We start from the raw sequence: 24,056 nt of genomic DNA, 5'->3' as shown, positions 1-24,056 counted from the left end.
GGAGAGGGAGAGAGAGAGGGGGGGGAACGAACACATGGCCGGGAAGCCACTCCCACAAAGGAGGCCACACCCACAGAGTAGGTTCGAACAATTTTTGAAACCCACCACTGCTCTGGAGCCAGAGGAAGGTGAAAACACCCCCACACACACTGGCCCTGGTGCAGGAGGCCGACTAGGCCACGCCCACCATGGCCACACTCACTAAGCAACCAGGCAGAGAACCAGTTGCTGAAATTTTTGAAGCCCACCCCTGGGCCAGAACCACCTTTTCCACTTGCCTTATCACCAGTAGAGGACACCCAGCACAGAAATGAATGCCATTGTCCTCCTCCCACTCCCAGTCCAGGCCCATGTTTTCCAGCTGTGATTCAAAACTGCTCCTTTTGAGCCTAAACCATATTAAGCCACCAGAACAGATAGACATCCATGTTTTGTTCTAGGAGCAGTTCAGATTGGCTGAAGTGGCCAGTATGGTTCCTCCCTTCCAGTAGGTGACCACTCCCCTGGGCAGCTATTTTGTTCCAGGCTGCAGGGCTGCCCTGTTCTGTGCTGGACAACAGTTATTATTCCTTTTATAATCTTGCAATTGATCCATTGCTGTCTTGTTAACTCAATGAATTACATTCAACCATAGAAATCAATGGAGAAGTCACATTCATTTAACATCTATGTTATTAACTTAACTGTGGAAAGAAAGGTGATAAAATGGGGCATAACTCATTTAACATCTGTCTTGCTTTTAGGATGAATTGTGGTTGTAAGTTGAGGTCTACCCGTATTAGAGATGTTAGCTACCTGGAGTTATCAAAATAATAAAGATAAAATATCGGAGATCCCACCTCTACGCTATTTGTATATTGGTTCCTATCTCATTCAGGGTTTTTTTGTTAACTTTTAATGTTTAATGTCTTTAATGTTTTATAATGCTGTTTTTATGATGTAAGCCATCCAGGGGGGACGCCGTGGCTCAGTGGCTAAGATGCTGAGCTTGTCAATCAGAAAGGTCGGCAGTTTGATGGTTCGAATCCCTAGTGTCACATAATGGAGCGAGCTCCCGTTATTTGTCCTAGCTTCTGCCAACCTAGCAGTTCGAAAGCATGTAAAAATGCAAGTAGAAAAATGGGAACCACCTTTGGTGGGAAGGTAACAGTGTTCCGTGTGCCTTTGGCATTTAGTCATGCTGGCCACATGACCACGGAGACGTCTTCGGACAGTGCTGGCTCTTCGGCTTTGAAACGGAGATGAGCACCACCCCCTAGAGTCAGGAACGACTAGCATGCATGTGTGAGGGGAACCTTTACCTTAAGCCATCCAGAGTTGCCTTACAGTGAAATGGGTGGCATATAAATTTAACAAATAAAATACAGTATTTTTCGGAGTATAAGATGCACCGGAGTATAAGACCAAGGTTTTGAAGAGGCAAATTTTTAAAAAAAGGTTTTGCACTCTACAGACCTCCCAAAAATGGCCCATTTTTCATGAAAACGAGCCCGGTTTTTTTTTTTTTTCAAAAAAAGGGATGCATAGCCTCTAGAAGGCTTATAGAGTGCTCCTGGGGGTTGGGGGGGGGGGAATTGAGCAAAAAACAGTCAGTTTTTCGCTCATTTTTGCCCTCCCCAGCCCCCAGGAGCACTCCTAAAGGCTCTTCACGGTCATTTTGGTGAAGGGGGCGTAGTTTCAGGGGGCCAAAAATGCTGTATTCAGTGTTTAAGATGCACCCAGATTTTCAGCCTCTTTTTTGAGGGAAAAAGGTGTATATACTCCAAAAAATACAGTAATCAATTAATAAACTGATGCTATGTTACTGCTATGAAGTTGAAGTATTTTCCTGCAGCAAAGTTTCCCTGGACCTACAGAGGAAGGCAGGAATGAAAGAAGAATCTATCACTTTCCCTGTTGCTTTGATTAGGGTAGCATCAGAGTAATGATGGAACTATAAAGGACAAAAAAAGTACATGTGTGTATTAGTATTAAAGGCTATAAAGCGGGAAAGAAGAATGAAGGCATCCATGCATGTGAAGATCAGGAAAAGAAAGGAAATGGGGACTGGTGAGAAGTGGACAATTCCTAAAAGGAAAAAGTAGGTACTAAATATTGGCTTCAAGAAGAGGTGGGAGTAGCATGGGAGAAAAGCAGCTTAAGCTACAGGTGTGGAATTGCCCATAGGTTCATTTCAAAAAAAGGTTGTCAGGGGGAAATGAACCAGAGAGCTACACGACATCGAGAAGAGTGTTGTAACTTACAAAGGTGCAGGCACGTCGATGTAGGAGAAGTATGTTGCTCTCTGATGGTCAGATAATTAGTGTAACCCTGTGTGCCTCAGAAATGAAGTCTATCAGGTCACAAATTGTTTCTCTTTAAAATATGTGTGTTCTTTGTGCTTCACTGCAGCTTCACAGTTCTGACACTTTTTGGCATTCAAAGTGTCAGATCATTTGTACTGATCATTTTCAATTCAGAGCCATACATTGGATGTAGACCATTTCATTGGTGGGGCATGAGCCAACTGCCCTCCCTGTCAGCCTCTGTTTTGCTGCTTGCTTTTCGGCTGCCATTGAAACGGGGAGGGAAGGCATGGTAATTGGGTGAGGGGAATAATATGTACAGGAGGACTGTTAATTGGGAGTTGTTCTCACCATTCGTTTGCGCATGTGGAAGGAGGGGGGTTTCCCGCCAAGGCCAACTGTCCAGCATTCCAACTTGATGATGATTTTGGAAGATGTCTTCCACCTGACAGTTGTGATGATATATGATTGGACTATGGACTGGGGTACCAAGGGGAGGGGAATGAATCATGTATTGATATCTAAATGCTTTTGTGCCTTTTTGCTCAGTTCCAGCTTTGCTTAGCTTCTCATTACTTATAATCAGTAAAAGTACTCTTAATTCTGCAAAATGGAGTTGAGTGGTTTCTTTCTTGGTTATTAAGTGAAGGAGCCGTGACACTCCCCTTCAAAAGGAGATAAGCTTCAGAAAGAGGGAGGAGAATCTCCTAATCTCCCTGATGGGCGTTCAAATCCCTAGCACCACGTAATGGAGTGAAGTCCCGTTACGTGTCCCAGCTTCTGCCAACCTAGCAGTTGAAAAGCACCTAAAAATGCAAGTAGAAAAATAGGATCACCTTTGGTGGGAAGGTAACAGAGTTCCATGCGCCTTCAGTGTCTAGTCATGCCGGCCACATGACCATGGAGACGTCTTCGGACAGTGCTGGCTCTTCGGCTTTGAAACCGAAGATGAGCACCACCCCCTAGAGCCGGGAACGACTAGCACATATGTGCAAAGGGAACCTTTACCTAGTAGACTCTATGACCAAAGATCTAGGAAGGTGAAGGAGCAATGGTGGAAATAAAGTCTTATCATTTGGGGCAAAATTTTTAATATTTAAAGAAGATTGTGAAGTGGACTCCAGATTTAAGATTTGGTGTGGTGTAGTTTTGTTTAATTTGAGACAGCTACAGCTCAGACATGTCTCAAAAATGCATGGCCATTTAATGATGTTTTGAAATTTTGGTTCCATGAAAGCACTGGAAGCTTCTCTTACAAAGCTTTGGAACAGTTTAACAGTGAAAGTAGACCCATATATCTAGAAGGGAAAGGAAAAAGGAAAGGGAAAGGAAGCCTTTAAAGTGCTGTTTCTTATTGGCACAGACGGGGGTGCTATACAACAACTGCTAGAACAGCGGTCATCAGAAGACTTGATGAGGAAAACAGGAAAAAAAGACATTTAAAATGGAAAGATAAGGGGGAGGGATCTCTCCTAAAAATGCTGTCTTTTCTATAATTTCTCTCAGTGGACATCACAGTTTTCTCCCAGTTGCCTTTTACAGAAAAATTAGCCATCCATAAAAATAAAAATAACTAATGACCTGTTAATTGCTCAGTTTCCCCATCTCTTCTAAGAATTACTAAAACTTTACCTGAGCACAAGAAGCTGCTTCCATGGGGATTCTGTAGGTGTAGAAGGGATCAAGATTAAAATGCCTCTTTTAAGCAAGAGGAGAAACCAGTGCTCCCAACAGAGCCCAAGGAATCTGGCAAGGAGAGCCTTTATATTTTAAAGATCAGTTGAGGGGGTCCTGGAGAGCAGCCCCCAAGCCAGATGTGGTATGCAAAAGCATCTTTCCAGTCATCAAGGTGAATCCAAACTTTATCCAGTTTCACTCATCCAGAAATAGCCATGTTGATAATATATAATTTAAAAAGGTATAGTGTTCCTTTTAATGTATTCAAGAATCCGAGTTGCATTTTTCTTGCCCTACTAATTATTGATATGTGAAAACAATGAAATACACTGATTCTTTGAGTTTTTGCTTAGACAAAAATCCAGAAATGGTGTAGACTTTCGACTCTTTTCTTCAATTTAGGATAATAAATTGCCTCAGAATAATGTACAATATTAACAATAGCCCAATAATGTATATTGCCCAGCTACATTTGCCCAGAGCAAAAGTATCATGGCAAGACCAGGATGGTACATCACATTAAACAGGCTTACATGATGTGGAATCCCAGTAAGTGAGCTTAACAACATATGATCAGCCACTGGTTTCCATTTGAGAGAAGAACTCGCCAGCCTTCCTGGACATCCTGATCAGCAGAGACCACAATGGCAAACTCGAAACAAAAGTCTACAGAAAAACCACCCATACTAACCTGGTGCTCCACTACCAAAGCAACAACCCAACCTCCCATAAGGGAAACTACATAAGGATCTTATTTAAATGAGCCCAAACACACTATAGCAACCCAAAACAGCAGAGTAAGGAAATAGAGCATCTATAAACATATTCCAACAAAATGAATATCCACGCAACTTTACCAAAAAGTCCCTGACCACTCAACCCAATAAAGCACAACCAACACAAACTTTTTTAAAAATTACACTACCATACATCAATAATATCTCAGAAACCATCAACAAACTACTACAACCACCTGGAATGAGCATAGCACACAAGCCAACTAAAGCCCTTCAAAGCATCCTAAGGAAACCAAAAGACCCAGCAACCCCAGAAGAAAAAACAGGAGTCATCTACAAAATTCAATGTAAGACCTGTAATTTAGGACAAACAGGTAGAAGATGAGCAGAACACATCCATGAACACTAGCAGTCAGAAGAGATGATGAAAATTCTTTAATTTTACAAAATATGATTTAACCATAGTTTCAACTGAGAAAATGTCACCATCCTAGACCAGGCCAAGTCCAAAAATTTCTAGAAGCCTGATACTCTGATGAATTAACCATCAATAGACACATAGACATTAACAACATCTATAGACTATGCAAAAGGGACTATCACCGAGGCCAAAAAGGAACAAAAAAACCCAAGCATCTCTCCACCTACAATCAGCACCCAGATCAGCATAGATTAACTCCAAGGTTAATATCAGACCAACAATCACGTAAACAACACCCCATCAAGAAACTGCCAAACAGCTAACAGTAAACAGTCCAACCAATAATCTCTAAGACTGCCCCCACCCATACAGACAGGGAAAGCCACCAGAAACTGACAGCAAAAAACATTCCTTACTAGCACTGATGATGTTACCTAGTTTGGGTAATGAATAGTCTTCAAGAAAACAAGCACACTCAGAGAGAACCAGGGACCCCTCATTCTCACATATACAATATTTTTTCAGACTATAAGATGCTCCGGACTATAAGATGCACATTCGCTTTAGAAGAGGGGGGAAAATCTGCCTCTGCTACCCATTCGTTGCCGCTGCCGCCCATTCACTGCCAACCATTCAGTGCAGCCCATTCGCTGCCGCAGCCCATTCATCACAGTCTGTTTGCCACTAATCGCCACAAACAGAGCAGCTGATTGGCACGGCATCAACTTCCCCTCCCCCACCATAATATTCGCTGTATAAGACACACAGACATTCCCACCCAATTTTTTGGAGGGAAGTGCATTTTATAATCTGAAAAATACGGTATTTGTCATCACACACATGCCCATATGCTGTGTGTGTGTCTCCATGATCAGCAGCTGTGGAGATCAGCAGCTATCAGGTGATCAATGTATAGCTAAGGTCTCATTGCTGCCAGCGAGTTACAATTATTCACAAGTTAAGAATAAGAAACTTTTCTTCATCTCCCAACTTTCCCCCCAAATTCTAAGATCCTACATATTCCCCCGCACTGAGGAAGTTTGAGGGGGCTCCAAGTACTTGCTAGGAAAACAATGGAAAAGTATTTTCCTTACTTCCTTCACAAAAGGGTGGGGGAGGACCCTTTGAGATGATAATGTTGCATGCCAAGGATAACAAGGCTCCAAGTGTGTGATTTGCTTAACTATAATTAGAGAGTTTTGCATAACATTCTGTAGGAAAAAAACCCCGAATTACATTTTACCTTAGTGCAAACCCCATGCAGCAATTTTTCAACACAAAGGACATCCAAAAGAAGTAAGACAACATATATTTTCTTAGCCAGCCTTGTCAATCATCTCTTACTGGCTATAAAGCCCTTGCTTCCAAGATCTTTCTGATTGCTTCTTCCAGGCTATCGTGGAAAGAACTTGACTTTCCATCTTGCCTTTGCAAACAGGTGGTAGTTCTGCATTCTCCACCTCTTCAGCTAGTCAGCATTATAGTTGGAATTTGGAATTGATTTTATTTGTAGGCCGCCCTTTTCCCTGAGGGGACTCAGGGCGGCTCACAGAAACCAGGGAAAGGGGAATACAATACAATACAATACTAAGACAACGACACATAATAAAATAGTACACAACATGCATACACCATTCGGGCGGGGTAATAGTCCTTATCCCCAGGCCTGACGGGCGAGCCAGTTCTTCAAGGCTGTGCGGAAGGCCTGGACGGTGGTGAGGGTACGGATCTCAACGGGGAGCTCGTTCCAAAGGGTCGGGGCCGCTACTGAGAAGGCCCTCCTCCTTGTGGTTGCCAGCCGGCATTGGCTGGCCGATGGAATGCGGAGGAGGCCTAACCTATGAGATCTTATAGGCCGTAGGGAGGTAATTGGCAGAAGGCGGTCTCTCAGGTATCCAGATCCACTGCCATGTAGGGCTTTATGGGTGGTCAATAGCACCTTGAAGCGCATCCGGAGATCGACAGGTAGCCAGCGCAGCTCGCGGAGGATAGGTGTAATGCGGGTGAATCGGGGTGCACCCGCGATCACTCGCGCGGCTGCGTTCTGTACTAGCTGAAGTCGCCGGATGTTCCTCAAGGGCAGCCCCATGTAGAGCACATTGCAGTATTCCAGCCTAGAGATCACGAGGGCCCGAGTGACTGTTGTGAGAGCCTCCCGGTTCAGGTAGGGTCGCAACTGGCGCACCAGGCGTACCTGGGCGAATGCCCCCCTGGTCACAGCCGCTATATGATGGTCGAATGACAGCTGTGGATCCAGGAGGACTCCCAAGTTGCGAACCCTCTCTGAGGGGTGTAAAATTTGACCCCCCAGCCTGAGTGTTGGATTAATAGCCGAATTTTTGGGAGGAAAACACAACAGCCACTCGGTCTTTTCTGGGTTGAGCACAAGCTTGTTAATCCTCATCCAGTCCATGACGGCTTCGAGTCCCCGGTCCATTACGTCAACCGCTTCATTGATTTGGCACGGGGCGGACAGATACAATTGAGTATCGTCCGCATATTGATGGTATCTAATCCCGTGCCTGCGGATGATCTCTCCCAGCGGTTTCATGTAAATGTTGAATAGTAGGGGGGATAAGACCGATCCCTGCGGCACCCCATATTTTAGGGGCCTTGGGGACGATCTCTGCCCTCCCACTAACACCGACTGCGACCTGTCCGAGAGGTAGGAGGAGAACCACCGTAACACGGTGCCTCCCACTCCCACCTCCCGCAGTCTTCGCAGAAGGATACCATGGTCGATGGTATCGAAAGCCGCTGAGAGGTCCAGGAGGACCAGGATGGAGGGATGTCCTTCATCTCTGGCTCTCCAGAGATCATCCATCAATGCGACCAAGGCGGTTTCAGTGCTGTAACCGGGTCTGAAGCCTGACTGGAAGGGGTCTAGATAGTCTGCTTCCTCCAAGGACCGTTGGAGCTGGAAGGCCACCACCTTCTCAACAACCTTCCCCAAAAAGGGGAGGTTGGAGACCGGGCGGTAGTTATTAAGGACAGCTGGATCTAGGGATGACTTCTTCAGGAGGGGTCTCACCACCGCCGCCTTCAGTGTGGCGGGGAAGTTCCCCTCCCGAAGGGAGGCGGTTACAACCGCCTGGATCCAGCCTCGTGTCACCTCACTGCAGTTAGAAACCAGCCATGAGGGACACGGATCCAAAGCACAGGTGGAGGAACTCACAGCTCTCATGGCCTTGTCCACATCCCCGGGGGTAACCTCCTGAAACTCAACCCAGAGCTGTTGAACTTGGTCCCCCTGAGTCTCGGCTGGAACTGCAGATGTGGAGTCCAAGTCCGTCCGAAACCGAGCAATTTTGTCCGCTAAGGATTGGGCATATTCTTCAGCTCTGCCCTGCAAGGGTTCCCCCGCCTCCCTTTTATTCAACAGGGAGCGGGTTATCCTAAACAGGGCGGCTGGACGGGACTCAGCGGACGCAACCAGGGAGGCTATGTGTGATCTTTTAGCTGCCCTAAGTGCCCTAGTATATTCCCTGGTGCAGGTGGTTACCATTGCTCGGTTCGATGCGGACTTATCGGACCTCCAACGGTGCTCTAGGCATCTCCTCCGGCGCTTCATCTCCCGGAGCTCCTCGGTGAACCAAGGTGGTCTCCGGGATCCGCTGCCTCGGAGGGGCCGCAGTGGCGCAATCCGGTCGAGGGCCTCTGACGCTGCCGAGTGCCACGCAGCAGCCAGAGTCTCTACCGGACTGTGGGTGAGAGTATCAGGAATAACCCCAAGCTCTGTCTGGAACCTTACTGGCTCCATAAGACGACTGGGGCGGAACCACCTGGTCGGTTCCTCCTCCCTACAGTGGGGGTTTGGCCTCCGGAAGTCGAGCCTCAGTAGGCAATGGTCTGACCACGACAGGGGTACGATGTCACTCCCCCTCAGACCAAGATCACACATCCACTGCTCCGAGAGAAATACAAGGTCAAGCGTGTGTCCCGCCGAATGGGTTGGGCCTCGGATTACTTGAGTCAAGCCCATGGCTGTCATGGAAGCCATGAACTCCTGCGCCCCATCAGAGTTTTCACCGAGCGTCGGCAGATTAAAGTCCCCCAGGACCATCAGCCTAGGGAACTCAACTGCCAGCTCGGCTACTGACTCGAGGAGCGAGGGGAGGGCTGCTGCAACGCTGTTGGGAGGCAGGTACGTTAGCAGCAAACCCACTTGACCCTTGAGGTCCAACTTTAACAGCAAAGACTCACACCCGACAATCTCCGGAGCAGGGACCCTACGAGGAACTAACGACTCCCGGATAACAGCGGCCACACCCCCACCCCTTCCCTGGGCTCTCGGCTGATGCAGCACCTGAAATCCTTCTGGGCACAGTTCTACAAGGGGGACTCCTCCCTCTGGGCCCAGCCAGGTCTCAGTAATACATGCCAGGTCTGCCCTCTCGTCTAAAATTAAGTCCCGGACGAGAGGTGCTTTATGTACAACAGACCTGGCATTTAGCGACAACAGCCTGAGACCAGGGTCCTGATTACTTACACCATCTGGTCTTGGAGTGGGACTCCTAGGGCCGGAAGGAGGGATCTCTGTTATGTAGCGAACCCTCCTTCCCCGGTAATGGCCTGCCCTAGAGTCCCCGCCGTATCTGCCCCTCCCTGTCACGACCGCAATACCCCGACCCTCTCCCGTGTCTTTAGCCCCCTCAGCCACCCCCATAGCCCCCGCAACTCCCGGCAGGTCCTCCGAATCAAGCACACTCATTTATACACTCAAGCGGTCCCCACGTAATAATTAAAACACATAAAATACAAGAGTCATAGGGTAATAAAAAGTGGGATCATCCAATTCACACATTCAATCCCATGCACTCACCATACCATTTAAAAGTTTGCGCAGCGTCCGTAGATCTTATAAAAGAATATATATAGAAGGGAGAGTAGCCTTCGTCCCTTCTTATATATTTGGGAAGGTCCCAAAAAGTCCAGGCGATTAGAAGAAATTATTAAAGCTGTTAAAGTCCGATTTATCAATAGTGTCAGTAAAGGCAAAGTCTGGGCAGTTAAGATGATTTCCCTTGGGCGATAAAAGATAATATTAACCAGCTGGATGCAGTTAGTTCGTATGTGTAGAGGCCCGGTAGATGTAATTATGGATGTAATTGTAGGTGGAGTGGGTAGGTGATAATTAAGAAGGCGGTAGAGATGGTAAAAATGATGAAACCAGCCAAGAACTAGAGGAAGCGCCAGTAATGGCCACTGGAGGGAGTCAGAGGACCACATATGCTGCCTTTCCGGAGTAATGGTGTCCAATGCAAGATGGTCTGGTAGACAGTTTTGTCTGACGTGGCACTCCTGAGGCAGCAACAGCAGCAGATGGTACCCAACACAATAAAAAGTTTGTTGTTGCAGTCCTGGGATCACAATCCAGGAAGATAGATGGTAGATAAAACGTTGCAAGGCCCAGTGAAAGCAGCAATAAAGCCCAAAGGAGATGTCGTACCAAGGGGAGAAAAAACAGTCAACAGGGCCGCAATACAAAACAGTAGAATTGTGGTGGGGATAGAAACCAAGTCCTCCAGACCAAACAGGTACTTCCATGCAGCTCCTTACCCTCTGGTCAGGGCACAGATCAAGCCCCCCAGGGTAGCGGGGCAGCCTCTTGGGACCGCGGGGCCAAAGCCACCGCCGCTCATGCAACGCCGCCACCACCGCCGCCCAGCTGTTCAAGAGGGAGCCGTCAATAGGGCCGTGATGCCAGGCACCAGGATTACGATGAGGGTAGAAAAATAAACCTCCAAACCAAACAGGCACTTCAAAGTCCGGATCCAGCCTCCCAAGGCAGCGGGGCAGCCTCCTGAGGCAGCGGGGCCGAAGCCGCCGCCGCTCGCGCAACGCCGCCACCGCCGCCGCCCAGCTGATCGGAAGAAAAGTCACCGAGGGAGGTAACGCCGTCCCGGGACCACCCGGAGGTGGCCCCCTCCTCAGAAAGTTACCTTCCCTGGGAGCCTGACAGCTGATCGTTTGCGAGGACCCCTCTGTTGTCATATTCGGGGTCTCGTCGCCTGGAATTTTCCCGCTGTTTCTTTTCGGTAGCCGGAGCGTTAGAGCTCGGCAGCCATTCCCGTTCTCGCGCATGCGAATTACCCCGAATTACATTTTACCTTAGTGCAAACCCCATGCAGCAATTTTTCAACACAAAGGACATCCAAAAGAAGTAAGACAACATATATTTTCTTAGCCAGCCTTGTCAATCATCTCTTACTGGCTATAAAGCCCTTGCTTCCAAGATCTTTCTGATTGCTTCTTCCAGGCTATCGTGGAAAGAACTTGACTTTCCATCTTGCCTTTGCAAACAGGTGGTAGTTCTGCATTCTCCACCTCTTCAGCTAGTCAGCATTATAGTTCATTTGCAGTTGTGCAGAGATAGCAAAATTGTTCTTTTCCTAGGCAACAAGCTGCATTGGAGCCTTAGTTTCAATGCTGGTGAAATAGATTATGAGTCCCAATTCAGATGGAACCAAGTTCCACTAAGATATTGCAGCCCCGTACAATTCAGGCAGCTCTATTGGAAGAGTAGGCAAGGAATTATTTTTACGCTTCTTTCTTTCTGTTGCATTTTAGTCCTCACTGTTTTAATTCCTAGAGTCCACCAACTTATTCAATCTATTTCAATCTATTTTCCAAAGCATCAAAAGGGTAAGATAAGCAACAATAGACAGAAACTAATCAAGGAGAGAAGCAATCTAGAATCAAGGAGAAATTTCCTGACAGTGACCAATTAATTAGTTGAAAGGCTTGCCTTCAGATGTTGTGCTCCAACGGAAGGTGGGGGAGTTGTTTAAGAAGAGATTGGACAACCATTTGTCTGAAATGGTATAGGGGAGTGATGGTGAACCTTTTAGGCCAGTAATGATGAACCTTTTTTGGCTCCCGTGCCAAAAGCGGGGGGAGCGTAAGGGGGTTGTGTGCGGACGTGCCATACCCATAATACTATGTGTGCGACACACACACACCGGCGTGTGCATGCTTTTGACACATTTTTTTCGCCCTCCCCAGGTTCCAGAGGCTTTCTAGGATCCTGGGGAGGGCGAAAACAGCCTCCCTCACCAGATGCCTTCTGGAAGTCTTAGGAGCTCCTGAGGCCGAAAAATGGGCCTGCAGGGAACCTGGAGGTTCGGAAATTGTGACTTCTGGTTTGTTTGTAGGGCCATTTTTGACCTCCGGAGGCTTCAGGAGGCTTCCCTGAAGGCAAAAAACAGACCTTCAGACAAACTGGAAGTCACTTCCAGTTTGCTTGTAGGGCCAATTTTTGCCCTCCGGAGCCTTCAGGGAAGCCTCCTAAAGGCTCCAGAGGGCGAAAAATGGCTTCAAAAGAAGGCCAAAGTCAGCTGGCCAGCTGACAGGGTAGCAACTCACATGCCTTAACAAATGGCTCCGTGTGCCACCTGTAGCACACGTGCCATAGGTTCGCCATCACAGTTTTAGGCACAGAGTGTCCAAACATAAGCATATGTGTGCCAGAAACCTGACGACCAGCTGGCCAGCGCACATGTGTACCTCAGAAACTGACAATCAGCTGGCTGACCTGGGGCAACAGTGCGCGGGCCCACAGAGAGGCCTCTGTGTGTCACCTCTGGCACACTTGCCATAGGTTTGCCCTCATGGGTGTAGGGCATTGTGTAGTGGGCTTCAGTAGGCAAGAACCAGACCAGCATAGATACAACAGCATTTATTGACTCAAACTGGAACTCAGGAACTGTCTGTAATTTATACTCTGGGCCCACAACGCCTTAACCAATCGTAACACATGAAAAACCCCACCCAAATATGAATGTTAAAATTTCCCTCCAAAACAGTTGGAATTAACAGTTAGGGTCATCTAAAAGTTAGTTTCATTTTAGCAGGGCTTAACACAACTATATATATTCAATATATATTCAATACTAATATTCCTGCCTGAGCAGGGAGTTGGACTAGGTGACCTCCAAGGTCCCTTCCAATTCTGTTATTTAGTTATTCACACAACCTTGTATATATGGCAAACAATTTTTGAAGTGGTACACAAAGACACACAAAATTAGCAAGTAAGTGGTGAGCTGCCATGTCAGGTGAAATATTATACTTGTAAATGCAAGATTCATTGGTGCGTGTGGATGAGTGCCTTATGAGGAACGTATCAGCAAATACAGTAAAAAATCACATTGCAGGTCTCTCCTGTATCATTAGTCATTTTAATGTCTTTAAAATATTCTTACATTTCTTTACTGTAATTAAAATCAGAGCTTTTAAATTATCTTCTGATTTTTTTAAAAAAAATTGGATGCCACTAAAGTCGTATGCTTTAATTGAAAGTTGACTTACTTGAACAGAAAATTGGGCTATAAATTTAATAACAAGTGAATAAAAATGTGCTCACTGAATATGTAACCCTATACTGTGTCTCCTTTTGGTTACATCCTGATGATACTCCCAACTTTACTTTTCTTTTCTTTTCAGACTAATTGCTCTGTAGCCTGGTTTCTTAGTCCTCTCATCTTTGTCCTTCAGGCAGCCACATCTACTTTTCTTGTTATAAATGCTTAATAACTAACTAAATGCACAAAGAAATAAGACATCAGTAGTCACAGAGCAAACAACAAGCTACTGCCCTGAGGGCTCCTAAATTTGTCGAAGTACAGGTTGCATTACTTCCACAGCACTGTGGAGCATCAAATTAACGGAGACTGCACCATTACATTCTGAAAACCGATCAGTGCTAGACAGATAAACCAAACCGAAAACCACTTGAGGAATGAGACTCACCCAAAGGTACTCTCTTCATACCAAAAGGCCACAACATGTGGGAGTAGCCTCAGTTATGACATCACCCAATGGTGGGAGTCAACATTTTTTACTACCGGTTCTGTGGGCATGGCTTGGTGGGTGTGACAAGGCTTGGTGGATATAGCTTGGTGGGCATGGCAGGGGAAGGATACTGTAAAATCCCCATTCCCTCCCAACTCCAGGGGAAGGATACTGTAAAATCCCCATTCCCTCCCAACTCCAGGGGAAGGATACTGTAAAATCCCCATTCCCTCCCAGTCAGCTGGAACTCGGGAGGCAGAGAATAGATGGGGGCGGGGCCAGTCAGAGGTATTTACCGGTTCTCCAGACTACTCAAAATTCCCGCTACCGGTTCTCCAGAACTGGTCAGAATCTGCTGAATACCGCTTCTGACATCACCTGATTAGACTATTCTTAAAGAAACTAGAACACCCTGGTGTGAGTAGAAGTTATTCCACCGTGACAGTGGTTCTTTCAAACATAAGCACAGAACTGCAGAGATCCACATTGTGGTTTGGCCCAACCTTCTACAAGATGACATTTGGACTTTTTCCTATCTCCCAAAGTGCAAAAGAGAAGTGTAAAAACACATCCACACACATACATCAAGTATCCTTTCTCACTGATATCTGACGCTCTTCCAAGGTCAAAAGCTCTATTTTTCTATCCTGGAGACTTGGTATTTTCTTTCAAAATGTGCATCAGTAATATTTCCTGAGTTTGTTTTTTATATGCACCAGCCATTAAGTCTTTAATAGCTCACCTGCTACCCAGGATTTCTATTCCTTGTTATGCCAAAGACTTCTGAAGCTGCCCGATTCAAAAATGTTAGTAATAGAAGAATCTTTTGATGGGGCTTTCCAGCTATGGAGATCATGAATATTTCAGCTGAAACCTTTGCTGCAAAAGGCAGCATGCATGGTGCATGGGGAGACATGCCAACTTCTTATTCAAGGCTAGTAGCACTTTAGAATTTCCACAGCCTCATCCTTTGGAGAACTTCTCAGGTCCTTTCTTTGCCAGACCCAGCAGGTACAGCTAATAATTATGATTCTCCCTGAGTCATGCACGTAAACAAAGAAGAATAGCAAAGAAGGGGATTGTTTCGGGCTGTTTGTGAAAAGGGACAAGGGCACCATCTTTCTTTCCTTCTTTTCTTTCTTTCTTTCTTTCTCTCCCTTCATCCTTCCTTCTGTAGGAAGTTAAAACCCACCCTTCTCCTAGAAAATATCCTGGGGAATATTGAAAAGGCAGAATATTATATTTCCTTGGACAAGAAATGGAGAAACATATTTTTAGGCAGGAAACAAACTCACGCTAATGAGTTTTTTGTCCCCCCCTCGAATGGTATGGTTGTTGAGTGTTTTAAATTGTTGTATTGTTTTGTTCGTGTTCTTTTTTTCCTTATTTGTACCCCCCCCCCCGACTTGGTTGTGAGCCGCCCTGAGTCCCCTCCGGGGAATAGGGCGGCATAGAAATATAATAAACTCAACTCAACTCACTCTTAATAGCCCCCACCTTTGTCAATGGACCATTAAAAGGCCTGAGCCAGTCTGTTCCAGATAACAAAGATCTCCCCTCTCTTCAGCTCCGGGGTGATGGGATTAAGGTATGATAGTATTAGCCCTTTACCCATTTCATCACAGGACATCTGGGAAGAAGCAATACCCAACCAAACTTGGACTCAAAACACAGCCTACAGAATTGCCCCTGCACCACCCCCTGGGAGTCTCACCACCAATCGGAATGCATTTTTACACAGGAATGGGATAAGGCCCAAGAGAGGGCATAAAACCAGGGACTTTTAGCATCTCCGCCTTTTTTTCTTCTTCACCCAACATCTGGAAGCATGTGATCCCACTTTTCTGTTCAGGAGCTCAAGCCATGTGATCATGTCCACCATTAAACCATCTTTCCAAGCAGCCTCCATGTTTCCAGTGTCTTTTTCCCCACTTGGAACTGAACCCAGAAGGACATTTCTTCCAACACTTCCTTATCACACAAAAAATTGGAAATACTTAAACTATAAAGACAACAGCTGCCCAATCACGATACTGCCTCCAGAGAGAAGGCTGGGATCATTGCTCTTGGCACTGCAGAAGGCTTGGATGACTCTTCTTTTGAAGTAGGCATTTGATTTGTCTAGATGGAGATCAGGGAGCCATTTTTAGTTATGTTGCTCTGAGTTCGGAACATTGTGTTGTACTGTGGAGTGTTTATTGTTTTATTGTTCACTATCCAGAGTTGATTGATTTGGAGAATATAAACATGATGCAAATATTTTTTTTAAAAAAGTTCCTAGCCAGTTTGTTGAACAAACCACAATTCATATGTAATGGGTTAAAATTCTGATTTAAATTTAAAGCTTGTAAAGCCAAAAATAAACTAATGTCATTTTAATGTACTAAATGTGTGATGGCACAGGTGTGCTGATACATTCACACTCTTCACAAAGAGGAATTAATTGAATATGCTTAAGTCAAAATAACTCCCAGGGTGTCCAGTGAGATATACATGTAAGACTAAGTTTATGGCTATGCAATGCAGTCCTGTGGCTTGTTTCCATAGCTCTTTGGGAACCCCAATCAATAAGGGTAAATAGAGTTCAGGAAAATGGCCTCATAATCATGCGGGAACAAATATACCATTACATTTTAAATTGCAATAAAAGCAATTTATTTCATTTATAAGAAAGATATGCATTTATCAAATGACTTAATTTCTCCTCAGAGTACTTATACATAGATAGATGGGATGTACTGTATGTCGATCTAATAAATAACACAAGCTCTGGCTTTTAACCCCCTAATTGTGGAGATTTCCCATTGAGAGTTAGAAATTACAACTTTGTGTTGATGAGGGAATTTCTCGAAGTATTTCATTTCATTAATCTAAATGTATAGTAAAGTCTTTACCAAAAAAGACTTTTGTTAGGAAACTTTTGGGAATGATGCACAAGAAAAGCCAAAAACTTAAAACTCAAACTTAAAAGGCCCTTCAATTTGAATTTAAGAAGGTGAATCTGATATTGGAAGGCTTAATACTTTTATTCTGAAAATGTGTTGCAGGACTGTAGTAAGTCTGCTAACTTATGTAGGAGTATATTTGCTTAGACTAAGTAGTTCTTATATGAAACAGCTACAATTAGACATCCTAAATTCACTCTTTGCCCAGGGTCCCAGTTTAGACAGATGATAGATAGATAGATAGATAGATAGATAGATAGATAGATAGATAGATAGATAGATAGATAGATAGATATAGATATAGACAGACAGACAGACAGACAGACAGACAGACACTTATATTTTGCTCCTTTTCAGCCCTCCAGCTGTTTCAGGAGATTTGCTTTTTATGAAAAAAAGTTGAGGATATATTTACTGATTGAGGATCTGTCTTTTCAGCAGTTAAGCAGAATGTTCGATTATGGATAGTATAATTCACATAATAAGATGTAAAATAATCTCAAGATACATGCTAGTTTTGCCTGCTTACAAAGGACTTTTAGAACATGAATCACATTTCATGCTATTGTCCTAGGCAAATATAGCCTTCCATAAACATTTATTAATCAAAAGAACAGAACTATTCCTAGTGTATGAATCAAATCTACCATGTGTGTGTTGGTCATCAAGCATTATTGAACTACCAGTCCAAGTAACCTTTCCTGTTAGGTATATCGGCTGAGACTACTGGGAATTGTAATTTAGCAATCATCGGAGGAAGATAATTCCTTTGTTTTGTTTTTTTACCAAGTATATACTGAGCCATGAAGCAAGCTTCCTTCTTCTTGTTCCCATGACAATAAGGACTAGAGAGCTTGACTACTGTGCAATGATATATTTAAAAAGGATTGGGGGGGGGGGAGTAAGCAGCTTTTTAACAAAAAACATTTACCATGAGAAAAAAAGAGGACATGGTAATCCATTGCCTGTTACTCTGAAACTGAAGGTTGCTGAAAGAAAATCGGAGTAGAGGCATATAGTTTTTGCAGTGTAAAATTAATCCCTGAAATATATGATTAAACCCCATTAGCACTCAGCTCAGCTTCTTTTCACTGGCATACTTGTAAATTAGTTTGTCATCCACTACTATATTCCAAAATTATAAATTCCATATACCCAAATGATTACAATGAATTTGTTTCCAAGTGCTTAAGGTTGGTGCTAAGGAAACACAGGTAATCCTTGATTTACAACAGTTTGTTTACTGACCGTTTGAAGTTACAATGGCACAGAAAAAAGTAACAAGACATAAGTTCACCCTTATGACTGTTGTAGCATCCCCAGTGTTATGTGATTTACCTTTGGATATTTGACAACTGGTTCATATTTATGATGGTTGCAGTGTCCAGGGGTCATGTGATCACCTCTTCTGGCCTCCTGGCAAGCAAATTCAATGGAGAAGCCAGATTCTCTTAACTGAGTTTAAGGCTGAGATAAATTCTTATGACATATGTGGCTAAGATTTATATGTGAAATAGCCTAAAATGAAGTTGCATTACCTATCCAGAAGGAAAAAAAGGAAAACATCTCTACCAGACATGATCAAAACTGTTCCCGGCTGAAATGTCTTTTCATTTTAAACAGCACCTTAATTTGAGATTTTTCTACTTAACTCCTTAACCAGTCTTAAAAATCTGTCGCAGAACTAAAACACAGACATGCCACATAGAACATACAACTGTGACTTGAACATGAAAAAAAGAAAGCATAGAATACAGAACAGTTTGAGAGAAACAGAATATTTACTCATGTTAACATGTACATAAAATACTATTAATTTAAAACAAAACCAGCTGTGGAATTATTATCATGGATACAGCACTTTTTAGAGCATGCTGATTCCCTTTGACTGAAGTCGCATAAAAAAGCCACTTGCTAACAAATAAGCAAACACACAAACAAAGCTGGTTTCTTCCACTTAGGCTGGAGTGGTTCTATTTGCTTCTCCTGGATGAAAAGAGAATAGCGTCACTTTGCCTTATCAGGAATCGCTTTGCATTATCAGGAACAGCAAGTGGATGTCCTATAAAGTAAGCTGTCAGATGAATACAGCCATATTGCCATTAAATGGAGACAGAAGAGAGAGAGATTAACTTAATCAAAGGTTGTATTAGAAGTGTAGTAAACTACTTTCCTTAGTGCTCATGGCACATGCTCAGATTAGAGTGCACAGAGTACTATAGCTTAAATTTATTATTTTTTAAATTTATGTAGTCGCTGAACTCATACATAGGTGACTCTGGGCAGCTTCAACATTTATCAAGAGAGCATAATTCCCATTTTTTGTTCGCTTGCTAGACTTGGAGAACTAAAATCTTCAATATTTAGGTACAGCTGTAAGATACAGGTCATTATTGCATACACATTCAGTGAACAAAAACCATCGATAAACACAGTGAGTAAATGAGAATGCTTATATGTACATTTGCCACATGGCCCTGTGGTAGGTGAGGAACACAAGTAACCTTGCTTCCGGGTCTAATTATTTTTAACTTTTTAATAGTGTACAAGAGAAATAAGTGGCCATCATTGTTAAGTATTTTCCAGAAAAGGGAAGTCTGGATATTTCATCTGCTTTTGGTTACAGGTTAAGATAACATGAACCAAAATTTAGAATTTAGCTAGAGCAGGGGTGTCAAACCCAATCACTTTGCGGCAGGGGTGAAATTCAACAGGTTCTGGAGAACCGGTAGCAGAAATTCGGAGTTGTTCAGAGAACCGGCAAATACAATCTCCGGTTGGCCCCAGAGTGGGGTGGGAATGAGATTTTGCAATATCCTTCCCCCAGGAGTGGGGAGGGAATGGAGATTTTACAGTATCCTTCTCCTGCCACGCCTACCAAGCCACGCCCACAGAGCCGGTAGTAAAAAAAATTGAATCCCACCACTACATTGTGGGCTGTATCATGACATATCAGAATTATTTTTGCTGTTGTGGGGTCAGGTGGGCATGGCCTGTGGGGGGTGGTCTGTGGGCTACTTTGACATGTCTGAATGTTGAACATCACAGATTTTTCAGCACAGTGAAAAATCAGAAGATTGGAATTTGGATGTCTGAAGTAACCCTCTGAGCAGTGTAGAATTATTACAAAAGCTGGTACAACTATATTACCCAATGCATATATATATGCACCGTGGATGATGCACTGTGGACACATAGTATATGCACAGTACGTATATGTATAATACACTGTGTATAAATAGATCCTTAGTGTAATATGTAACCCTAGTCTTCCTCCCCTTTCTGCAAACTTTCTTCATGTAGGATCTGATCTGAATGCTGGGACAATCCAGCAGTCCCCTGGATTCCCTTGCAGGGGAACTAAAAGTAAAGGAAATAGCACAATTGACAAAAGCCACACTACTAAATTGCACTTTGGGCATCAGGTCTCTTGTTGGTTTTTACAACAGAATAAGAAAATTTTGTTGATCTGCCATAAACGTATTATTAGAAGTACAAACCTATGGTGATTTGAAAACAAGAGGTTTGTTTATACTCACACAGCATCAGGCACTTTATTGTTAAGATGTTGCTTTTCTAGAAACAAAAGATTTGATCTAGTTGAGAAGCTGCCAAATTAGAATGTGATTCTTGATGGGAGTTAATTGTGTTTCCCAGTGAACACTTCAATCTTCTAGGATAATGATATGCAAAGAGGAAATGAAATACACGTTTAGTTTAGACTATGAATTACCTGTAACGAGATACTAATTTTTATATATACTAAGTAATGATGTGAATTTCTAAATTCACCAGGCATTATCATCTGTTCCTTAGGGCGATAATGCATTTCTGCTAAAAGTGAACCAAGAAACTCCCCTTGCCCAACCAACTTTCCAATATACAGATTTTCACAGTAGGTGGGGTTCTTTGCCCGAGCTATTGTGTATCTCGAGCTATTGTGTATCTCAAGGTATTGTGTATCTCCAAGGATCTGGCATAAGGATCAGTTGCAGGATCAAAGGCCTCACTAGAGTTTATTGACTACTCCTACACGCATTGCTGGGATGGGCAGGAAAACCTTCTCCATTTCTAAGTAAGAAGAATATCATTCATTAGAAAAAGAAAAGTGCAGATTTAGGACCCACAGCCTCCATTGTCACTTTGTTCCCTAAAAAGCAAGAGGGGTGTTGTCCTTCAGCATGGGGAGGAGGACAGCTGGTCATAATCAGGACATTTAAGCAGAGCCGGGTAATTACTGTTCATTTGGAGGGAGGCATCGCTGGAGATGTCAGAAGGGCTGCGTCCCCGCACCCATGCCTCGGGGTGAAGGAACTGGCCTGAGTAATCGGAACAGTTGCTAAGACGAGGTCGGTAGAAGCCAGAGTGTGGCCGGTACATCTCTTCAGCAGTGTATCTTTTCATGAAGAGGTAAACGGACATGACACCTGCGCTCTGCAAGAGAGAAAGGAAGCATGCATCTTTCAACATCAACAATGCCATTTCTCACAATCTGCCATGATTAGAACTCTTCTCAATGAAAGGAGCAGATCTGTGGGAAACATTTGCTGGTCAAACTACTTAGTGTTTAAAATATAACATCAAGTACCAATTCATTTGCTATTGACAGAAAAGCCATCAATCACTGGTCTACACTTTCGTCTGACAAAAATATTCCTTTGCAGGTCTTCGAAATCAATAAGCAATTTTGAAACCTGTGATGTTTACGGAGATAGACCTTTTCTTTTGGCTTCTAATTCAAGGCATTTGGGGTAGCTAAGAATGACAGTAACCCAACTGGATAGCTTAGAGGGAGAACACTTTATTAGGATTCCAATTTTGAGAAGACAAAATAATTGATTTATTCTTTCTTCTTTTTCTTGTATTACTAGAATATAGTAATATTCTCGGAAACTATCCTTTCCTGCTGGGATTCAGTTTCAACTCTGTAATTTCTTTCAACCCCTTTTAGGCAGCATAGGATTATGAGCTGCACCTTCAAAAGAAGACTCCTAAAACGTTCTCCATATAAGAGGGAGGCCCAATATATTTACCAGCTTTTCTTTCTTTCAAATGATAATCACAAGGGAACAAAATCTCATTTAGAGGAATCAAGCTGAAGTAATCAAGACCTGAAAACATGGTGTTCAAGAAAACTACGATAAACTGCTTAGATGGAATAGAGGTTATGTCAACTGAACAGGTAAATACAGGAATTGGGCACAACTTAATTAATTCCTGGCAGTATAGAACAATTTGTTACTTTAGCTCAATTTACTGATTTGTCTATTGCCTGATCCCTCTTGTTCACTCAGGGAAAATGCTCTTTCTCTAGTATCGTTTTCAAATGTTTTTTCAGTATGGATCACAAATCTGTATTGAAAATATGCTTTGGAACTGAAGAGGAGTTACCTGTTATAAGCAGATAACAGAACAAACATTTAAGACAGGGCTGTGATATACCTAAGTGGGCTGAGCATTCATTAGAGTTCAAAATAAATTTCTAAAAATATTTCACAGTGCGGCACATGTATGAACTTCACAATTTTTGATTTTGATGTTACTGATAAGTTACATAATGATAGGGTACGACTTTGTTGCATATTGTGTGGAAGGGAAGAAAATTTCATCAGATAAAGCTAATTTACCATATTTTGAAGCAAGAAACCCCCCACACCTGTGTTGCTATAATCAAAATGGTTTCCACAGCTATTAAAAATCTGGAGTCTAAACAGGCCTGAGTTACACTGAATGTTAGAGTCAACTATTTTATAAATGGAAGACCTCTGACATATAACCTGCAACCCTAGAATTCTCCAGCTAGTATGGCTGTTGCTGAAAATTATGGGGCTTGTTGATCAGATATGGACAACAAGGTGTTCAGATGAGGGGAGACTGCTGTGATGGAATTATTTTGTTATTAATTTAAATCAGTGGTTCCCAAACTTGGCAACTTTAAGACTTGTGGACTTCAACTCTCAGAATTCTCCAGCCAGCAGAGTTGAAGTCCACAAGTCTTAAAGTTGCCAAGTTTGGGAACCACTGATTTAAAGGAACGGCAATCAAAAATTGGCACAACGTGATTGCCATGGAATATACAAGGGCACTGCCAGTCCTCTTGGCCCCTCGTCCCTTCTTTGCTCCTAAAAAAATATACAGAAAAGATAGCAAACGTATGTTACCAAGTTTCTGATCAGGCGACAACAATATGTACTTTCCATAGGATGTCCGAAGTGCTCATCTTACCTCAGTTAGGAGGAAAGAAATGGCAGAAAAACCAAATGACCAGCCATATTTGTAAGTGAAGTATGTCTCTGAATCCTTGGTTCTATTGAGCATTTCATCATTGATGGTGGAGATGTACAATACGAGCCCCACCACCAGAGATAAACCTGGGAAGCAAACGGTTTTGGTCAAATATACAGGAAGAAAAAAAATAACTTACTGCAGAGAATCAAAACAACCTTCAGCTCGCTTTAGGAGAAGCATAGAAAATACATGATCTCTCCAATTGCTATAAGAGAAACCACTTCATTCTGGTTCCTACTAGAATAGTGCATCACCACCACAGCAATATCTAGGTGTGTGGACTTCAAGTCCCAGAATTCTCACTGAGGACTATGCTGACTGTGGAACTCTGGGGTTTGAGGCCCACACAACTAGAAATTGCCAAGATAGGCAAAACACTGTTGAATTATTGGAAATCACCTTCCAGATGACCTTCCTGGGACTGGGGGTTAAGAGAAGTGACGTCCGCTCTTATCCTGGACACAAAATTAGAGAAAGATGTTGTAGGACTCGTCTCTACCCCTGGGAATGAACAGGAATTAAAGTCTAAGAATATCTAAAGACCATCAATTTCCAAGTTTGTTTTAAGGGGGTACTTGCAAGTGTGGATAGGGAAGAGGCATTAGGCAAAAGTTGCATCTGTGGTTACTGAGAAATGAGGATTTAGTGCTGAATTAAGCAACAGATTTAAATTCTTAGATATTCTTCTTCTGATCTACTTGTAGATCGCAGACTGTAAGTAAAAGCTTTTAAGCTCTACAGCCACAGTTGCTTGTTTAGTACTCTGTTAATGCTATGAATAAAATAGGGACTTTCGCTCTCAGATGGAGACACGTTTCCAGAAATCTTTTTAGTTCAAGCCTCGTACATTAATTCCGTTCAGCGTTATGTCATAGAGCAAAGAAAGTTTGTTTAGAGCTACATGGAACTG

General features: G+C 43.4%; 1 protein-coding gene across 1 annotated transcript in view; it reads right to left on the bottom strand.

Moving 5' to 3' along the window:
- Window positions 1-18,620: 18,620 nt before the first annotated feature.
- The window catches only part of CACNG5 (calcium voltage-gated channel auxiliary subunit gamma 5), a 37,025-nt gene continuing 31,589 nt past the window's right edge, over window positions 18,621-24,056 (bottom strand). Inside the window, exons 5-6 of the mRNA XM_087710225.1 lie at window positions 23,084-23,229; window positions 18,621-21,292 (exon numbers count right to left, since the gene is read on the bottom strand). Of these exons, the coding sequence (XP_087566351.1) occupies window positions 21,035-21,292; window positions 23,084-23,229 (404 nt within the window). The 3' untranslated portion in view covers window positions 18,621-21,034. The remainder of the gene's footprint in view (window positions 21,293-23,083; window positions 23,230-24,056) is intronic.

The sequence above is a fragment of the Thamnophis sirtalis genome, unplaced genomic scaffold, assembly GCF_051295495.1.
Source record: "Thamnophis sirtalis isolate CommonGarterSnake01/CBP01778 unplaced genomic scaffold, rThaSir2_p1.2 scaffold_3, whole genome shotgun sequence".
NCBI classification, from domain to species: Eukaryota; Metazoa; Chordata; class Lepidosauria; order Squamata; family Natricidae; genus Thamnophis; species Thamnophis sirtalis.
Note: the sequence above shows the minus strand (reverse complement) of the source record. Positions and strands in the feature narration are given on the sequence as shown.